General features: G+C 38.7%; 2 protein-coding genes across 3 annotated transcripts; both read right to left on the bottom strand.

Moving 5' to 3' along the window:
* Positions 1 to 41: 41 nt before the first annotated feature.
* LOC149009536 (uncharacterized) lies at positions 42 to 1,031 on the bottom strand. Its single transcript, XM_089162361.1, has one exon. The coding sequence runs from the start codon at positions 1,029 to 1,031 to the stop codon at positions 42 to 44; it is 990 nt and encodes a 329-aa protein (XP_089018487.1).
* Positions 1,032 to 8,724: 7,693 nt separating this feature from the next.
* On the bottom strand, positions 8,725 to 20,151 carry LOC149009535 (defective in cullin neddylation protein (DUF298)). 2 transcript variants are annotated; one of them, XM_089162006.1, is made up of 10 exons: positions 19,800 to 20,151; positions 17,662 to 17,746; positions 16,127 to 16,201; positions 16,010 to 16,046; positions 15,309 to 15,392; positions 15,127 to 15,187; positions 14,927 to 15,033; positions 14,555 to 14,620; positions 9,393 to 9,542; positions 8,725 to 9,286 (listed from the first exon to the last, which is right to left on the bottom strand). In XM_089162006.1, the coding sequence occupies exons 1-9, from the start codon at positions 19,885 to 19,887 to the stop codon at positions 9,447 to 9,449; spliced, it is 699 nt and encodes a 232-aa protein (XP_089018132.1). In that variant the 5' UTR covers positions 19,888 to 20,151; the 3' UTR covers positions 8,725 to 9,286; positions 9,393 to 9,446. The 2 variants fall into 2 exon arrangements, with proteins under 2 accessions (XP_089018132.1, XP_089018131.1); XM_089162005.1 differs by having other exon boundaries at positions 8,726 to 9,286; positions 19,791 to 20,150.
* Positions 20,152 to 20,827: the final 676 nt, after the last annotated feature.

Below are 20,827 nucleotides of genomic sequence, written 5' to 3'. Positions count from 1 at the left end.
AGAAAGAAGAAGAAAAAAAATTCGAGGCTCTTTTAATTTCTTCAGCTGCTCTTCCAGGCGTAAACCAGCAATGAAAACCCAGATGGGCTAAGCAATTCGCTCTCTTCTGTACTAGTCCACTCCATTACAGAAGAACTGCAACCAGATGAAGCCGAAGACAGTGATGAAGATGACAAGCTCCTTGTCTTCAATAGATTCTTCCTTATCTTCTTCCACTCCAAGCCATTCGGGCCGAACCCATATGGTTGTTGCGGTAACCCTACAATCCCACCTTCTTCCTCTAACTCGTCCATTTTTTCAAACCTGAACATGAACACCGCATGCCCATCCTTGACATCATCGAACAACCAACTGTAGACATCCCACGAGATCTGAATCGGAACACCATCAACTACAACCCTCTCGTTCCCTCTGAATTTCCATTTCAATCGCTTCACCTGCAGAACACTCTTTCCATCGACGCAGAAAGAGAGACTCTGCTCCTTTCCCGAACCCGCGCTGCAATCAATGGAGATACATCTGGTTTTACCTCCAAATCTAGCTTTAGTTGTGTAATACTTGTTGCCCACAATATGCTCTCTCCTCAGCATCAAAACTGGGGCTCTCTCTGGCTTTCTTGCTCTGGTTTTTTTGCGATGAGATTGTTCGTAGGAATCACCTACCAGAAGAATCATCTCGCCATCGACAACAATGGCAACGTAAAACCCAGATTGGGGTTCTGGGCTTGAATTGAATTTGACTTTGGTGAGATCCCAGATGATTTCAACCTGCCTTTTTGGATTACTCAGATTGAATCTCTTGGAACCGTGTCTTCCCCAGAAGAGAAAGGGCTTGATCTGGAACCGAAAAAAGAGATCCTCATCATAGTCATCCAAGCGGAGGTCGATATGGAGTGTTCTACCGATGACTTTGCGATACCAGGTGAGAACAAACACACCCAAGTCAGTGTTGTAGACGCAGGTGCTGAGATTGGTGATGCCAGAAGTACGCGACGCCGGCGGCGACTCCAACACTGGGTGGTCGAGATCCATATCCATGGGGTGAGTGGTGGAGCGAAAGCAAGAAGCAAAGGAAGAAGAGGAGGAACGACTTAGCATCTCAAGGTTTAGGGTATTTGAAGAAGATGATTTGGGTATAAGAAGGAGAGGAAGGAGAGGAAAGAAGGAAACAGAGACTACTAGAGAGTCGTTGAGACGAAGGAGCGGAGACAGCAGGAGTTGAGTTGGAAACTTAGAATCGGACTTTCTCATGGAAAAGTCTTTTAGAGTGATCTGAGGGTCCAGCTGAGCTGCCTCCAGTGTTTCTTTCTTTCGGATAGTGATCTCCAGTTGAACGAAGAATAGACCGACACGTATTCCTAATCCTTTTTTTGACGGATTGGATTAAAATTTGATTAAACTAATTAAGACTCGTTTTTTTTCGGTAAGCAGTCAAAGCCCAAAGGTACTCTTCAGGTAAAGAACAAGACAAGACAAGACTCGTGGAATTTACCCAGAGGATCTTTGACCGTGGATCCCGTTTAAAACTCGAGAGAATCACATCCGTTACAACATGGAACAAAGCCAGGTGTCAAGATTACTGCTTTGACCGGAGATCATTACCCTAATCTCTTTTTAATCCAGCTAGATAAATCATAAATGTGGAGAGAGGTAAGAAGTAACTTTAAGTGACTTTTATGTTTGGATCGTTCCTTTTGGAATTTGAACTCGGTGTGAGTTTGGACACAGAGACAGAGACAACAGGGAGCGTCCGTGAATCTTCTTTTAAATCACAATCTCTTTCTGGGTTTGGATTGAGCTATATAGATTTCATTTTCTATGGGAGGGAAATGAAAATTTTGAGTGTCTGTGATGTGTTCAATGAGCTAGCACAGTTCTTGAGTAGAAGGTGTCAACACTTGTTGTAATTTCCGTTACACAGTGACAAGCTAAAAGTAAACACAAACAACAAGATTGGATCTGTAGAGATATATTTGGATCTGAAAGTGGTTTCTGGGTAATGTGATCAGCCTGAGGATTTGGGAAGAATGTAAATGAAGATGAGATGAGTTCTTTCTATCCAACACAGAGGGTCATGGTAGAGATGTTTGGGACCAGTGACCCAAATTCACTGTAATAAGAAGACTTGGAAACAGTCCAATTCTTATTAGCAAAACCCAGAATCCCTAAAATGTTATTAATGTCTTTAGTTGCTCCTCACTAATTAACCAGCAAATCAATCGATCGAACAGCCTGTATTCAATAGTTTAACCCCAACAGTGCTTAGTCTCTCCCATGACCAAATTCTTATCATAAATTACTCACCAGCTCTTTGTGCTTTACATGAATTAGAGACCCCTTCACAATGATTAGTCCCTGCTTGAAAATAGTTTCTGGTTTTTTCTGACCCAGAGGATGGCTTCTATAGTTAAACCGGTCCAATTAGTGCTTGTGTCTGGGTTCGATTGGCTCTCTGCTGGGTCATCCAATTTCCGATTGAGGGGGTGGGGGTCTAATGTGGTGTCTCCTTTGGTCAAAAAATCAACCCGGTTGAACGATTCAATTGGACTTCTTGATGACTAGTTTAATTCAGGGTCAAGGGACCATTTACATACAAGTCAGAGTAAAATCGCTGCAAAGTCAATAGACCCGCGTGTGGATTGACAATCTGACCGAGTCAAAATCGGGTTTATGCTTAGTAGTTAATATAAATAAAAATCGACGATGAAAAGCTGACCAAATTAAGCTCGGAAGCAAGCTGCTCTTGCTTTACGTTAACAAAACTTGATCTCAAAATTGTCAATTTATCAACACGAATAAGATTCTTAATTTTATTGGAGGAAATGTCAAATTTTCAAACACTTGTGGTGTATGCCCCCATGAAAAGCCTAAATGATCAGCCACCTAGATTATTTTGTGTGCGTTTCACCGGTTGTCAAACTATAGGCCCTGATAAAAAATGAATACAAGTTGCCAATGCAAGATTGGTTCAGTGATAAAGACTCATGCTTCTTAGTGAAGAAGTCCCGGGTTTAACCCTTGCAGGACATTACATTTCTTAGTATTATAAAAAGCACCAGTATTGAAGGGGGAAAAAAAATATATAGAAAAAACACATTCAAAGATGCATTATGTTTTTTGTAAAATATTAGTATTTGGCTCCGTTAATGTTTAATCTTAACTTCACCATGGAAATACCCAAACCCAACTATACCTCCAACGAATTTTCATATTTTGTAGAAGATATTCTATGGATGTGTGACTTTGACTCCCTATGTACTCCGTATGTATTCTCATTGATCCTACACTAACACAATATCATACATGCATGCATACCAAAAAAGAAAAAAGTAAAGGAATAAGAAGAAGAAAAGTTATTATAAATACCTAGTTGGATAAAAGTTTCATTCAACTAGGCTGCCATCTTCATCCTTACTTCTTCAATGATTTTCCACCTCTTGAGAAGCAAGTATGGGCCAACCCTGGGGGGGGGGGGGGGGGGGGGGGGGGACTTGCTAATCCGTCTAGATTCCCATGGGAATTCATCTTCTTTTGGCAATGTGAATTAATTTTTTGAAAAACTTACCCTTGAAATTGATATCTTGGAGTCCAGCTCCTACACGGATTCAAAGACAATAAATGAGAAGAAAAAGCTTCTCTCTTGTGCTTTTGATGCTGAGGAATTATTCTAGTTTCAAAAATCTAGAAACTTGTATATCTTTGAGGCTGATGGAAATACTTGATTTTATCATCTTAGCTCTAAGATCAATAATCATAGAAGAAAGAATGAATCTATTCATTATGACGGTCTCACCCTCTCTGATCCTCATACAATCGCCTCTACTTTTGCTAAATACATGCAAAACCTCTTCTTTTCTTCCAACCCTCTTGATACCTCTTTCATTCAAATCCTTCTCCCCCCCCCCCCCCCAACCCCTTGACTGATCAAGACCTAACATCTGCCCTGACCACTCTACCTACCATTGAATAAATAAAAATTATAGTTTTTTTTTCTTGGACCTTATAAAGTACTTGGAATGGATGGGTTCAATGCTTTTTTCTTTCATAAATATTGGGACCTTATTCACAAGGATGTACAACAATGTGTCTCTGCTTTCTTTGTTGATTGTACCTTGCCATGGGGGACAAACACTTTACTATGTTTCACACCCAAAAGAGACAACACTTGGCCTGTTTCAAACTTTAGACCCATCAGCGTATGCAATGTCATTTACTAGATAGTTGCTAAAATTCTGGCACTTCATCTGAAACCCATCCTTAACCACATCATCTCCCCTCTTCAAGGTGCCTTTATACCAAAAAGACAAATTACTAAAAATATTTTTCTTACACATGAAATCTTCCCTTTCATGAACAAAACCAAAGGCAAGTTAGATTTTGTAGCTTTAAAACTTGACATGTCAAAAGCTTAAGACTGAGTTGAATGGAAAGTTATCCATGGTCTCTTCTCTTTCCTAGGTTTTGACCAAAATTGGTGTCGATCTTGTTTCTAAGTTCATGAACTCTACCTCCTTTTCTGTCAAAATCAACGGCAGCCCCTTTCAATGGTTTACTGGGACAAGGTAACCCCCTCAGCCCCTACTTTTTCCTTCTTCTGATGGAGATCCTATCGAGACTCCTTAATGAATACATGGCCTTGAATATGTTCAAGGGCATTAAAATTGTAAAAATTGGACCAGAAGTTTCTCACCTACTTTTTGTAGATGACACCTTCCTATTTTTACGAGCTGAAAATGAGGATTTGTTAACAATAAAAGTTGCCTTGAAAGTGTTCTTTAACATCACTAGACAAAAAGTCAAGTTAAAAAAAGTGGAGTGTTCTTTAGTAGAAATGTTTGCGATGAACAAAAAACTCAAATCCTGTCAATGTTGAGAATCTCATAAATGAAAAAGGAGGTTGCACCGTGGGACAAATATGTTGCATGAACGATCTAACTCAAAAAAACTCAAGTTCCTACTCAACAGGATCAGTAGTCGGTTTGCATCCTAGAAAACCTCAACCCTCTCGTTTCTCAGGAAAGAAGTCCTCATCAAGTCCGTCTTACAACTTTTATCCCTCTATCACATGCAATGCTTTAGCTTCCAAAAGAAATTTGCAAACAGATTGATTCTCTCTGTCACATATTTTGGTTGGGAAACCGTGGCAAAAAAGTTGTTCCTAACCTCGTGGGATAAGTGTTGTAGACAAAAACCTTTAGGGGGATTGGGTTTTAAAAAATTAGAAGACATCAACCAAGCCCTGCACTAAAACAAGGTTGGAAACTTCTCACTTAACTCACCTCTTTTTGGGCTACGGGCTACCACTCTAAAGGCCAAATACTTCCCCAACTCAAGCCTCTTCAATCCTAAAGGTCAAAACTCAAACGTGGCTCTTGGCATTGGCAAAGCTTATGCAACATCATCCCAGAGTTGAAAAAAATGGCTTCCTAGCAGGTAGGGAATGGCATGGATACTTCCTTCTAGTACTATCCTTGGCTCCCCAACACCATGATTGTAGACTGTAGTAGCTAGACATGTACCCCCTATCTAATGTTTGGTCACATGACACCACAGTTGCCTAAATGTCACAATACATCTCAAGTGAATAGGGAGTATCTCTTAAACTACCATATCTCCCACATTAATCTCAATCTTTCTCATGACATCTGCTCTCACATATTTATGCCAATGGAGAATTTTTTGCTAAACTGGCAGGAATGCACTAATCAAATAGAAATATTCTACAATGCCAAATGAGCTCCTGCAATGGTGGAAAATGGTCAGAAAATTATCAATACACCCCAAACTCAAATATTTCTTTTGGCATCTCTTAAATGCAAGGTTACTAGTTAGATATGTATTGTCTCAGTGGACGAAGATGCATGATTTGTGTGAACTTTGCGGAAATAAGACAAAGACTCTCTAGCATGTTTTCATCTCTTGCGAATGGACCGAGAGAATCTGGTCGGCAGGAGCCACAAGACCACTTGGGCTGAAAACAAAACACCTAACCCAATATTCCATCTTGCACCTATGCAATAGTCTCCTAGTTGACTTCCAACTAGACAAGCAAAAACTTCGGTGGTTCTTCTCTGTCTTTGTGACTACATGTTATTTTATATGGGTAGAAAGAAATAATGTAATTGTGAACAAACTTAAACCCAGTCCCGATAAAATAATAACAATATTGCCAGGAGGTTCATGGAGATGAACATAACACCATTTATGGACAAAAATCCAATTCTACAATGCACGACCCATACCCTAGTATTTCTACAATGCCAACATCATGCTCTCATTCTCTTATATTATTGTGTACAAGGTTATACAATGAATCTCTACATATAGCAAGTTGGAGTGTGGGACTTATGGAGCATGATCATATCATCTATGCTAAGATAGGGATTCTAGAAAAAAGTAAAGCGTTTGATGCCTTATTACAAGCAATGAAGGATAACATAGAATATACCAACACAAACGACACAGATCTAATCTAACAAGTTTGGCTTAATGATGTGGAGGCAGTTCTTATCTTTCATACCTCCACCCAAGAAGCATTGGCCTATTCACCTAATCCCGGTTTTGATAGACATTAAGTCTACACTTTTTAAGGCCTCGTTTTGTAATTACAACACTGGTGGAGTTTTTCACCAACATGGCAAGTAATGCTTTTAGTACTAACACCTCTAATAACAAAAGAGGTGCCAAGTTCTCTAAGCAAACTGATGGATTATGTGTGACAGTTAATTATTAATATATATTTTCCTTTTTATGATCAGAAAAAGAAGAAGAAAAAAAACCCTACTTGTGCCACTTGAGGAGAACCAGCAAACGTGCAATGTCTTTTCGAGACTCAAAAGTTGAAAGAGAAGAAAGACTAGTAGGATAAACCACCTCTATGTTTCAGTTTTTTAAAACAAAAACTGCCAAACCAACAACTCTTGGACCCCTCTACCATGTGCCTTCAAATTCTCTTTCACACCACCAAGATCTGCTTGATTTCAAGCCACCAACACCCCCAAAAATCAAGTGCATCATCATCTTTATGTTCCAATTAGTTCTTCCTCTTGTCCTTTTCCAATGAGTAGAGTTCTCCTCATTCTGATTAGATAAAGAAGCTAAACGCTCCTTCCAGTTGTCCTTTATAAGCACTTTAGGACCTACGTTAAAGCTATTTCCTTTGTCAAAATGTTAGGATACACTTTTTGATTAGTTTACTCTTAATATTGCTTTAGTTTGTTAATGAATAAGCTAATGTGTATAACTTTATTATGGCATCCGACATCCGTATTATGCGCCTTGATTACAGCTTTACTATTGTAAGGTAGGTAGTTCACCTGATCGAAAAATGGATTATCATTTGATATATGTCCCAGCTAACCATGTCTCATCAAAGCTCACTGCGGTAGTTCACTTGAAAAATGGATTATCACATGATATATGTCCCAGCTAACCAGGTCTCATCAAAGCTCACTGTGATATTAACTCAATAAGTAATGCTGCAAATTAAGTAGCAGAGATCATTGTTATGGTAGGACAACCCTAGATTATTGGTCATTCAGTTTAGCTAGATACATAAACCCAATATAGTAATAATGAAGCAGCTATACAAGTTGAAGCATGGGTGTTCTCTGTCAGTTCTCAAATCCACATCCATGGCAGGTAGTGCTAATATGTTGACAAATCAGTGGATCCTTTGTGTGTTACAGCTAAATATTCTTCTTTTCCTACTACGGATCTAATTAGACCTCACCAAACTACGAATATTTTTCATGGTTGTTATATATCTATATCACCAGAATTTTTAAAAAAATTAAGCATTGGATTGGAATTTTGTAGTCAGTTTCATTTTTTGTTCTTCCTTGCTTACCAAAAGCTTGAAAACAATGGGGATTGGTCTCACAATCTTCGATGAGAATTTGTTCTAGGATTTAAATTCAAGCTTGAATTAACATAACACAGTCATGATTCAATTCAAGTCCACTAACCTTCAATGAAGCAGTAGGAACAAGGAAGACTTTGGTCATCTCATTGCACCCATTACGAACCCCTCATATTTCGATTTTCAAATTGTGAAGAGAGTGGTTGACAGCTCAACAAGGAAGAGACAACGAGAGCAAGCTAACCATGTGGAGACGATTTGAACTCCTGAAGCAGAATTGAAACACCTTGATCGGATCCTACATTCAAAATTGTGATAATCGTTTTGTTCCGAGTTTGAATCTCTAGCCGCCAAGTAGACGGTTATCCTCCCCTTATGCTTTTCCACTCGGTAAAAATTAAACCTACATAAGACCCATTGAAGGTCTCACCTCTAATTTATTTTCTCAACATTAAGTGATAGACCTCTCCCCTCTTATGTGATAGAGAAAAATGAAAGGAACACAGACCTCTGCCTGAGTACAGGATCCAACATTAAGCCAACAATTAACATACAAGTTTTTTTGAATTGTAGACCAAGATGAATTATCCATAACCTGTAAATAGATAGACCTATAGTTGAAGCACCCATTGAAACCCATACATGCACACATGGAGAATAGGTTCAGAACCACTGGGGAAGGACATAATGCTTCGCTAGTGTTGAATCCTTCCATAAGATTCGACAGCCGGGGCGGGGAAGCCGGATGAGACATTTTCCCCCTTTCGGTCGTGCAGGTAGGTTTCAACAGTTGTTTGTCAACCCTTCCATAAAGCCCATCAGAAATTTCAGAGGCCATCATAATATCTACTGGGTTGCTAGACGATTTGCAAAATTATTAATGTAAGACAAATGGCCTACCAAGAAGCTACTGAATGCTACATGCGCATCCCATCGGCTATGAAAGGGCTTCTGATAAAGTCTCTCATGGGTCCTCTTACCAATCTCAACCGGGCACCATCAGAGGAATTCACAGAGTAGAGCATCCCATTTCTTTAGGTCTAATTGCAAATAGATTGTTAAGCGTCCAGGGCTGACACCATGGAAGGAATTCACAAAGTTTGTCAAAGGTTTTGGTATGATCGATTTGGAATATAGGTTTAATTTACCATGATTGGTTCTATTTAACCCCCAGCAAAGATTTAAGAGAGACTTCATGTAAAGTCCGAAATTAATTTAAAATAAAATCAATGGATTTCATTTAACCGTTTTGCGAGAACCAATGAACAGAACAGTATAGCATTAAAGCTGGAAGCACGGGGGCATTGAATGCATCAGAACTCTTTCCAACTACGAACCAGAAGAGGGTCACCGTTGTATCACGGGCCTCTGGCAGGAATTCTGAAAGTAGATGATTTAAAAATGCCATCTGATTCTAGGCGCAGACCTGCACAAAGAATTGCCAGAATTCGGTAGTCAAAATTGCCACCTCTCACAAATACAAACAGAAACCAACTCCCCAGGGTATAGCATAGAGATATAAGAACAGTTACCTTTTCTAATAACTATTGCAGTTTCATGCAGAATAAATATCAGAGAAGTTGATACTAGCTTTGCCTGGCTCTCATCCACTCAACAAAATTGTCCAGGATCAGTGGCCAAGCAAGATCTGGATCATAATTGCTTAGGTCAGGAAAACGTATCTGCAAATGAAAAGAGGGAAAAAGAAGGGGGTCAAAATACAGCATGACATGCAGAATAACATCATCCTAGAAGAGATCTTTCAATAATGTTGCAAGTAAAGAGAGTTTACTACTCAGAAAATTGTGATTTATTAATATGCCGCATAATGCACTTATTAATTTACAATCTGAGCCAGTCCCACTCTTGAGTAGGAAAAGAAACACAAAAAACTAGGAATAGAAAAACTAACCCTAGAACGATTAGGAAACTAGTCTAACATAGAATAGGAAACCAAAATACAGAAGATAAGAAAACAAAAACATAATTAAGAAAGGAGTTTCAACAGGAGGCCTACTCCAATTAGGAAACTACTTGATCAATCGAGAGGGATAATTCCCTCTGAAAACAAAAAAAGTTATCATAGCTTTTATTCCCCTACCATGATACTCCAGTCTGTCTCTGTGTATGTCCATGCTTTCTTTCTTTTTCCTTCTATTTTGTGGGGCTTTTTTTCAGGGGGAAGGGGATGAGCTGGGAAACCAGCTATTCTTACCAAAACTTGCAAGCAGGACACAGGCTGGTACTTGGAACAACAGTGCAAGTTTGGCGCTGCCACCCTGAGACCAAACAGGGCATGGGCTGAGATACCCAGACTCTGAGGGTAGTGCAAAGAATTTCTGGCACAAAGCCAACGGCGTCCAGGTAATCAGGATCAGCCCAGCCCATAGGAATCCTATTTCAGCCCTAGAAGGAATAATATTGTCATTCCATGTGTGATATACATGCACAAAGGAGACCTCACACTACGTGAGAGTCGCTAACTGAGAATCCAATACGCTAGGATATCAACCTTTTTCTGGACTCATGTGCCACCAAATGAACAACCAACAGTTAGTAATTTAGTATCACCCATTTCTGGACTTATTTGTACTCTACAAACCTTTTCCTTAGGGCTGCAACAGGGACAGGGTGGGCTGGGCTTTTTAAAGCCCTAAATGCTCTTAGCTAAGCCAATTCCCGTCCTGGCCCTGACCCTAACAAACCACGCCAGGCACAAGCAAAGCACAATGTCGCTCTGGTTGTCCCTGATTGGTTGGATGGGGGCTGATTGTCCTTGTCCCTACCGTTGACCCTCCCTTGACTAGTCCTGTCCCTAGTCCTAGCAAATTTGATATAATAAACATCACAACCAAATTGAAAATTAGATGCACAATACAACAATAAAACTTCCAAGCTATTATTATTGCCCATGTGTTAAAAAGCACCTGAGGTAGTTCCATTGGAATTTTGATTATAAAAAACCCTAGTTTAATTAGATTTTAGATTCCATTTACAACAATAATGGAATATCACGTAGCCAAGTAAGCCAACAATTGTTTTTTATATAAATTTTTAATAAGAACGTAGGATGTAGCCAATAACTTAGTTTGTATCATAGTAATATACTAAAGACAAAAAGAAAATAAATCATGTATTTTTGCTAAATGACAACAAAAGAACAAAAACAATACAAAAAGAAGTGAAGTCATGGGGTTGAAACGACTCAATGTTAAAATTCGAGCTTAAATCAAGGTTAATATAAGGGTCAATATTAGGGATAAATTCTAAAATCAAGGTTGGTATCAGAGCCAAAATCAGGGCATGGATTAGGGACAAATTCAGAGCCAAAATAGTGTCAGGAACAGCGCCAAAAAATCAACGTAGGGTCTAGATGGGTCAAACGGGACAAACCCTAATCCTAGGCAAAAAACGGGTTGGGACAGTTTCCCCAGAGTTACTTGCGATATGTGATAGTTGGATTCCCATTTTAACCAAGTTTCTTTACAGATATAATGGATAGATGTAACAGTGGGCATGCAATTTGAGTTGTGGAACCTAAACCATATACCTTTTTTACCCCATAACACAAATATAGGGTTGGACAAGCAATAGACATACACCCAATATAAGATATGGATTTGTAACTGCAGTGCTACACCACATCACAAGTTCACAACAAGTCAAGACTTAAGACACAAGCAAAAGACAATTATATTTGTAACTTTTCAACTTCATCCACTTCATATTTTTTAAGTGTTTACCTCCTTAGCTCCCAACATTATGTTGCAAGTTCACAACTGCACTCTACATGCTTACAGACTGCTGGATCCAGTTTATAATCTTACTGATATGAACCAGATACTAGGGTTTAGTTGTTGGATTATTACCCAAGAATCTAGCTCACTCCCAAGATCCTCTCTCTTCAGAACCAGCAGTCTTCTAGGGCTGTAGTTAGCTTTTTCGTGAAGGGTTTTGCAGCAAAATATAGTATTGAGGATTTGGTTATGGCTGGTATAGGTTTCGCCAGGCTAAAGGATCTTAGCATGGTATCTCGCCACTCAGAAATACCGAGATCTCGGTCGAGATATGCCAAAAATTTGGCGGTAGTCTCGGTGGCCCATCTCGGTGGGTTTTAGGGCTCTGGTTGGGCTGAAACTTGGTATTTAGCCTATTTAAGACCTTTTGAACACATTGGTGGCCTTAGATTTGTGAGAAAATAACCCTAACTACGTCTTCTAAGTCAACCCTATGTGTAAAACCGAAATGTAGAGATATCAAGTAATCCATGTTATCAACTATAAAGTATTAAATACATTACACATCAAACTATCAAAGAACTTAAATGGCTTCAAAATTTTACAACCATAAGAAGTTTTAGACTTTTAGTAAGTCATAAATCATAATCCATAAGTTCACAATCACAATCACAAGAGTATGTGAGTAAAAAGATTACAAGACAAAGCAAGAGTATTACTCAAAGCATTCTGCATCAACTGATTCTGAACGGTGGCCACATATGACTCCCAAGTCAACTCATCACTATAGTATGTCACATATAGGTTTAAATGTCACATTAAATTGGTTTCCATGAAAATTAGATAAAAGCTTGTGGATCAACATATATTTACACTAAACTCACACACCCATTGTAGAATATTCTATTTGAAAAAATTCAAATTTGGGGGGAAAATCTTAACTTTGTTGTAGATCTAGTTGAAATAGGCTTGAATGATGATAATTTGATGTTGTAGATGTCTTAAAGATGTTTAGAAGTTTAATCCCCATCAAATTCCGACAAAAAATCAAGTTTCTGGCAATTTTTTATGGTTGCAGCGAGATCTTAGTGAGCAATCTTTTATGGTTCGGCGAGATATGGCGAGATCTCGGCGAGATGTGGCGAGATCTCCCATCTCGCAGATCTCGCCTCTCCTCTCATCTCGCTTTGTCAAAATAGCGAGATATCTCGCGAGATCTCCCACCATGGATCTTAGGTTTTATGTTTTAGGGTTTTAGATTTGCCGAGATTTATGATTTCAGATATGGAATTCAGGGTTTTAACGGATTCTAGTGTAGGTTAGGAATGGGACTATTACTTGTATTTTATAATTTCAGATTAGGTTCTATGGGTTTAAGGTTCAAATTTAGGTTTCCTATTTGGAGGAGGACTCTTGGAGATGTCCACTAGAATTAGGAATTGGGGGAAGTAGAGTAGGTGCAGGAGATGATAATCCTAAGTCGTTTTGGATTGTGGTTGAGGGTTTACTAGGTTTAGGTCTAGAGGTTGAAGATGAATTGCACAATTTTAATGGAGGAGATAAGTGCAGGAATTTTAGAAGTGCTAAGGTTTATGTCCTTTAAGGGAATTAAGGGCAGGGATGGGATAAGGGGTAATATGTGATCCAACTAGAATGGAAGGGGGAGGTAAGGGGTGGGGTTTGCTGCTGCCACAGGGAAGAAAAAAGGGATGGGGGAAGATCGTGGATGCTAGGGGAGATGGGGAAGGGTTGGGAAGGGGCTGGAATGATCTTCACTTACTTGGAGATGGGAAGAAGCTAGTGGAACTTGAAGAAAGGTGCTGTAATCACACTTAAATGGCTGCTGCAGGCCTCCCCAAGGAAATGCACAACTTCTATTTCCTCCAAACTCTCAGCCAATTTTATTATTCAAATTCAACTTGTCAATTACAGATATAGCCTCCAAAAGAAAACAGACTAGGACTTAACTTAAAATTCAACTTGGATTTTAACTTGCAATCTACTACTAAGTATGGCTCTTATTTGACTAAAGACTCTATATGGCTCTTCTTATTTGACTAAAGACTCTATCTCAAACAAGGATTCTATCATATCTTACTCTTGAAGGATCCAATTTGAAAATTAAGAGTAGATATGGAATCTTAACAAGAAACAAACTGAAACTAGGGAATTCCTACACAACCTAATAATCAATACCTAACAAGGACTCTTCAATAGCTTACAAAATAATGACTCAATTGCAAAAATAGAAGTTGATCTAGGGTCCCACAAACATACTGGGCCCAACAAGACCTTAAGTGGACTCAATCCAAAATAGAAAAATTACCAAAATACCGATATACTTGGACAAAATTACATGGGTTGCTGGTAGGGCCATAGGGTGCTGATAAACCCGTTGGGCCCTCATTAGGCAATCCTAGATATGGTTTACATCACTTAACACCCCCCCAAAAAAAATAATAAATAAAGAAGGAAGAAGAAGAAAAGGAAAGATTAGAGAAGAAAAAGGCCTTTCCCAGAATTTACAAAGACTCACACTCACACCCAAATGTATCTCCGGCCACCCATCCGACTCCCTCCCCTAAAGGAGCACCCTGGCCCCCCCAGCCCCCCCCCCTTCCCCATTTGTTGAAGCCACCTGCATGTCTTGAGGGGGTAGCACGCCCAACCTATGCCCATTTCTTAGTTAAAAGAACTAGATAGAATGGACAGCAGGCACCCCAACTCCTGCCAACCAGTGAGCCCACATAAGGAACACAGTAATGGAAGAAACAGAAGAATTAATTGTGCCAATCATTATTTGTCTTGCTTTTGTAGAGATAAACAAGATCATGATACATGATACAATTTCAATAAGTGTAACTGGACAAAAGATTTCACACACATGTGCACCCCAATTTTCATATACTAAACGAACTGAATGGTGAACAGAAGAAATTTAAAAAGTTTAAGCTTACTTCATTGCAGAACCTGAGAAAGCCCATCCATTGGTCCATGTTAATCACCTTGTAATCATTCTGGATCTGCAAAATTAGACATGTAAATATTTAATTGAGAAGCACAGAACGGTTCAATGTATTAACTATGAAATATCAGCATACAAAGAATGAGGAAAAAAAAGAATGTTAGAAAGGTCATCTAAGACCAAGAATTTCCAACTGTACCAAATCTCTCCTCAAATTTAAAATGTACACATAGAACATATGATTTAGGACTTAACTAGCATCACGCATTCAGAAGCCATGACTTAACCAGCATTAAAAATATTCAGAGGCCAAGACTTGATACCAAAATTTCAGAAGTCACGTAAGATGAAAGTGGCAAGTCACCTTTAAGTACTTAACAAATGATTCAACCTGTGCAGGGAACTGGGATTCTAAAACAAGACTCAGCAACACGCAAATGCTATCAATATCAATGCTCTTTTGCTTCTCCTCTGCAGACAACAATACAAAAGGTAAACAACAACAGCTGCAAAGCCAAAATTGCACTTCGCTTGGAGGCAGTCAATCAGTGCACGAATACTTACCAGTAAGGCAGAATTGAAATGCATAGGAATAGAAATCCACAAAATTTGGGGAACTCCTGACCTTTAAGAGCATAAACGATATATCAAAATTGTGATGTTGATCATATTCTCACTAAGAAGCACTGACTATTACTACTAAAACAAATGAAACTCCAATATATGTTCCATATGGAACAGCATACCTCTTTCTCTAGCTCCGGGAGTGCCTTCTTTAATTTGTTGATAGTATCAGCTCGAAGTGCTTTGAGGCCTCTTCTCCATTCATCCTGTTGAGAAGGGAATTTAAATATTCAGTCAAACAATGAGAAAGGATATTTGAATCTATTTCCCCACCCCCCACCCCCAAAAAAGGGGGGGGAATCCAAGGGCACCTTCTAGTTCACACGGAACGCATACACAGGTTTGGAGTCACATGGGTGATTCCTCAGGGAGTCTTTTTGGGATAAGAATTGATCTGAGACCAATCCTAAGGACTGCAAGGACAACCAGTAACCTCAAGCTAAAACCTGAGGCAATCAACTTAAAAATCTAATCCAACCCAACTAGTCTGGATTACTCCACGTTAAGTCATGGTCAGAAAATACAGAATAAGAGAACTTCATAGCATACTAAATATCATTGAGGCTTGGATTAGTCCCATTAACCCAACTAGAGGCTGATGTAACCAAGCTAAAGGTCACTCAATTAGGCAGTTGAGATTCAATGACTGCAACCTAAGTTGCATCTGCAGTTCCACTTCCATCTTGGAGATCTAATAGAACTATACCAAGCAATCATGAATGCCAAAATGACTCGGTAAATAATGCATTAGACCTTAACAACCCATCCCACCCAGACATGAATTAGCATACGCTTGAAGCACAAGTAAGTAAATGTGTCATACCAGGGTAAAATATCCTTGCTTTTCAGCTTTCATTTTCCTGATAGATGTAAAATTAGTCTTGTAGCACAGTCTTGAAGCACAACTAAATGCATCACATGTTAACAATAAATGACTTACCAAGCAAGCATCAGTATCCTGATATTAGTATGATGCACTTCCAGATCTGAACAAAGTGCCTCAACTCCCTTTGGGCTGCTCACACAAAATAATAGTGAGAAGTGAGGGAATTGCTCAATAACAAAGATGTAGTGACAGTATTGTAATCACAAAGTACAAAATCTAATAAGCAACAGTGAACAAAATGAATGGGATAGACTGGAAAGCATTAAGGCAAGGAATACTGATAGCAACATTGAATGGAGGGGTAAATCTGGAAATTAAAAAAAATAGAAGACAATACAGTGAAAGAGAAAAGCAAGTGAGGAGTATTTATGGAACGGAAAAATTGGAGATTACACCAAGGAAATAAAGAGTCACAATATGTGGTTGTCTTCAACCTCCCACAAGTGAACTCAGGGAACAGGACAGCCTTATAGAATACCCAGAGGCATACAAGGCTGACTTGGTAGGGCTGCAGAATTTGCAGGAGCAGGTGGTGGCAACAACAGCAACAGTGGAAGACCCATGCAGGAACAAGAGTGGCAAAAAAAATATAGCATGTATAGCACCAGAATACAAAAGCAACAACACCATCAAAGCTAGCAAGTAATGCGCAGCAGAAATACAACAAAAAGACAACAAATGGTTTTGCAAGGCCGACATGGGAAAGGATTCCGTGACAGTCCTATTGTGCCACATGAAACGATGAAGTGGAAATTCTGATAATTGGACAGTGAATACATAACCAAGATTAGAAACATGTCAAATTCAAGCATAATTCAATCACATACACCATGTACTGGCATCCCTATGTATGTACACATATATCTAAAGTACTCTGATCAGTAGAGTGAAGTCTACAATGGTCCTAATTCTTCAAAGCTCTGTTTTTACACTTTAAGGACAGCATTTTGTCCATACTTTGATATGTGAACATACGACCTTCAGGTCTACATGCCCATGAATTTGGGCCAAACTGAGGTGCCATGTGGCAAATATTTGGGCTACCTAAGAAGGCCTTACTGTGTGGGTCATACAAGAGTCACATGTGATTAAACCCTGGGGGGGGGGGGGGATTTTTTCAATAAAGTAAAAATTACTTTTAGTTGGGATAAGGCTTGTGTTGTAGTTGTTGAATGAAATAGAAAAGCACATTTAGTTAATCAACTAGAATAGAATATATACAACCAATAAGAATCCAGTTGGTTGAGTCGTGCAATGTCACAAGAACTCTAGCAAATTAGGCCAACTACACCACTTTCATTAAAAGGTTGCTGACTCTCAAACAAACTTTTAAGTCCTTGACACATGCTTACATTTAGAAAAATTTGTCAGATTATCTAACATGATGGGAACTAGAATTCGATATATCGTCTCTGATTTACTAGTTTGGGACTGTAAGTTCCAAGGAGTCCTGAGGATAACAATAGAAGGTCCAGAGACATCATAGGTGGAACATTAAGAGATGTTTATCTTCACATTTTCAGTGAAATTTTGTCTATGCCCTCAAATAAAACTATTTACAGATGCATATCTGGATTGAACAAACTTACTCAACCATGCCAGAGGACTTGTTTATGTACTTATTAAATAGGTCATCAATCCGCTCCAGCTCCTTGACATTGGCTTTGCTGGAGGCTGAAAAACATGGTGTCCGTTGGTCAGAACCAATTAGTAACTTATGACAAGGCTGCAAAGCTAAACAGCTCATCTAAATTGAAATTGAAGGCATAAATAATCTACAGAAAATAACTAAGTACAATAACAGAGAAGCCTTGACAGGACCAGCTACATCCAAGCCCTGAATTAAAATTTGGCTCTAACAAATATATGGACATATCCACTCCCTAAAGGTCTTCAAGAGCTCCAGAATTTACCATTCAATTGAGGGCAGATATGGATAAGGTGAAACTTTGAAAGTCCACCTAGTCTGAAAATATATGTGCTTATACATAAAAGATACTATCAGTGCCTAACATGGCAATATTTTCAAAGTTGCAATGTAACGAATATAGAACCAGTTTAAGATAGCACACATGCAGCATGAATCAAGAATAATGACTTATTCGAAAGAGGATGGACAGGGTAGTTTTGCAGCAGTGGGAATGTAAAACAATTCTGTTCTCAACCCATGGGAAAAGTTGCTTCACGAAAGGTTGTAGAAATGTGTAGCTTTGTTTTAGGAACGAAGGTAGTGACAATGGCTTAAATGTGCAAAACATTTCACATGGAAGATCCAACAAAAATTAAATGCAGAATTGCATATTACTTCTAAAAGAGCCAATCCATCCCCCAATAATGAAGGACCAGTAGAAAATCATACTGTCTTTTTGAACAACACTTTAGCCATTCTGCTCATATTTGCCACAAAGATCAATTGGTTCATTCTTTTCAAAATATGCCAACTAAAAGCACAAGTCAGAAAATTATACCTAGAGGTTGGAAATTTGGACCTCAGTTTTCCTCTTCTTTTTTTTTTTAATTTGTAAGAAAGAAAAAGGAAGATGACTCAATCAGTTGGTGGTCCCACCACCACCAATAATGTATATCTTTCACTCTATGCCACAAGCAAAAGAAAGGCACACCAACTAATAAGGCAAGGAGCAATAGTTGAGGCATAAAGCATCTAGTGATAATTATGGTTTAAAGATGCTCAACCCCCCCCCCCCACCTCCACCTCCCCCCAAAAAAATGTACAGAAACCATAATTCTGCAATAAAATCAGCCAGGCGTGACCACTACTAAGGTTCAAAAGTAGGTTTACAACATGACCATAATTGCGTAAGGTTCTGTGTAGGAATTGAGCTCAAAGGGCTGTATATATGAAGACTCCTACAGACTCCATTGTTCGTGGCCATTAAAAAATTCAGTCTCTTCTTCTTTTCTCCTGGTCTGCTAGCTTTTGTTCCCAGTACACCATACAAATAAGCCTAAAAGGAGAATCCAACCTCGACTTATCTAGTTAAAGCAAATGTCCCATTCAATACAATCAAGTTTAGAGTAATTTCATATTTTTATTAACAATGATCTCAAAAGAAGTCTGGGTACTGCTCTATATGATGAAGTAGATATCTTAAACCAATTTACGAATAAAAAATATTGCTCATTCCTTTTAGGTTTTTCGCATTTATTCTTCTTCCTTCAAGAACCCACTGCCTACCCCCGCCGAAAATAAGAGAACAATTGCATGCAGTAAAGTAGATCTTCACGAACAGCAAGGCACTTTTCCGCACCACGCCTAGATGATAAAGTAACGCGCAACTAAGGGAAGAAATCACTACAAGTCCCAAACTACAAGAAGGCCATTCACCCAATATCTAATCCAGCGACTACCCACATCAAATTTACTCGTCCGAGTACCGAATGATTGAATCTTTCGACCAATTTTAAGGCCTCATCAGAAGAAATAAACAAAAAATTATCTCGAAATTTCTAAAATTTCCGCAGAAAGCTTACACGTCACTTCTGCAGGATCCGAAGAGGATAAAGTACGCAAGAGAATAATTCGAGATGAATTTAACCTCTCGAAGAACAAATAATATTCAATATCGTAGCTATAGAAACGTTTCTGTGTCAAAGCAAATTAAGTATCCCAACATGCCCACAAATCAAAGAAAAATAAACAGAATTCAAGAACTTGATCGGTATGAATCAGATCAGAAGGTAAAGTGAGATAAATTACAGGATTTACCCGACCGAAAGAGATCAGCGGGTGACGAATTCATCGAGGAGGCGGAGTTCTGCGACCCAGTTTTCCTCGTTGAGGAACGACGCATCATGACTTATATTCAAGACAAATATAAGTTAAAGAACTTCTTAAAAAACCCTCAAGCAAACGAGAGGCGAAGAAGCTTCGTCGCTCGAAAGCTTGTGAAAAACGCTACTAAGGATTCAAGCTTTCGTTTTCAATTGGGAGAACAAAGAAAGAAAAAGCCAACTCTCTAGCGCTTGCTTTTAAAGTTGCTAGAGAGCGAGAGAAAACAGCGAAGCAGACATTGACAAGGAGACAAAGGAAGCTGCGAGGACCGGGAGTTTTACATGCTTACGTTTTCGTTTTATTTTGAGTTTATACGTGTGCCCAGATAAAGTTGGGTATAAACTCGCGTTGCTTCACTTAGGGCACGTTTGGTTATATGAATCCGGATATTTCACTCCTGAATGCGAAATTTATACCTGTTGCTTTACTTAGGGCATGTTTGGTTACAATAATCCAGAATTTCACTCCTGAATGCAAAATTTATACCCATTTAGCTGTGCAAATCTTTGATTTAAATCTAGAGATTCATCTTTTTACATTAAAAACGTGAATCAGTATAATTATGGGTATGGGGTTAAATCTCTCTCTTAGTATAAAATTACTAGACGTTTGCGCATTCACAAAATTACACTTCAACCAAATAATTTTTCAGGGTGAATCCACATATTTCATTCCACAGATTAAAGTTAACCAAACAGTTAGTTTATAAATTATGACTCCATTGTAGATTTCAATCTCTAGATATTTGAAATCTCCAGACTCATGTAACCAAACAAACCCTCAAGGGACATGTATTAAATTTAACTCGCAAGTAAATTACTTCTAGCACAACTTAGAAATCTATGTTAGTGATAGTTAACTCATCGTATTATATGACCAAAATACCCTTTGAATAATTATTAAAATATATATATTTTGTAAAAATTGTTTTTCATTCCATAGCCAATCCTTAGGAAGGTGCC

Source organism: Hakea prostrata, chromosome 7 (assembly GCF_041222555.1).
Source record: "Hakea prostrata isolate BN-2017 chromosome 7, UWA_Hpros_2, whole genome shotgun sequence".
NCBI classification, from domain to species: domain Eukaryota; kingdom Viridiplantae; phylum Streptophyta; class Magnoliopsida; order Proteales; family Proteaceae; genus Hakea; species Hakea prostrata.
This window is presented reverse-complemented; position numbering and strand designations above follow the sequence as displayed.

Excerpts from the sequence above, each read along its gene's own strand:
- LOC149009536 (XM_089162361.1), bottom strand. The coding sequence starts at position 1,031 with ATGGATCTCGACCACCCAGTGTTGGAGTCGCCGCCGGCGTCGCGTACT.
- LOC149009535 (XM_089162005.1), bottom strand. The coding sequence starts at position 19,887 with ATGATGCGTCGTTCCTCAACGAGGAAAACTGGGTCGCAGAACTCCGCC. Across the intron at positions 17,747-19,790 it reads CTTTCGGTCGGGTAAATCCT|CCTCCAGCAAAGCCAATGTC; the intron begins GTAATTTATCTC and ends CATGTTTTTCAG. Across the intron at positions 15,034-15,126 it reads ATTTCAATTCTGCCTTACTG|AGGAGAAGCAAAAGAGCATT; the intron begins GTAAGTATTCGT and ends TGTTGTCTGCAG.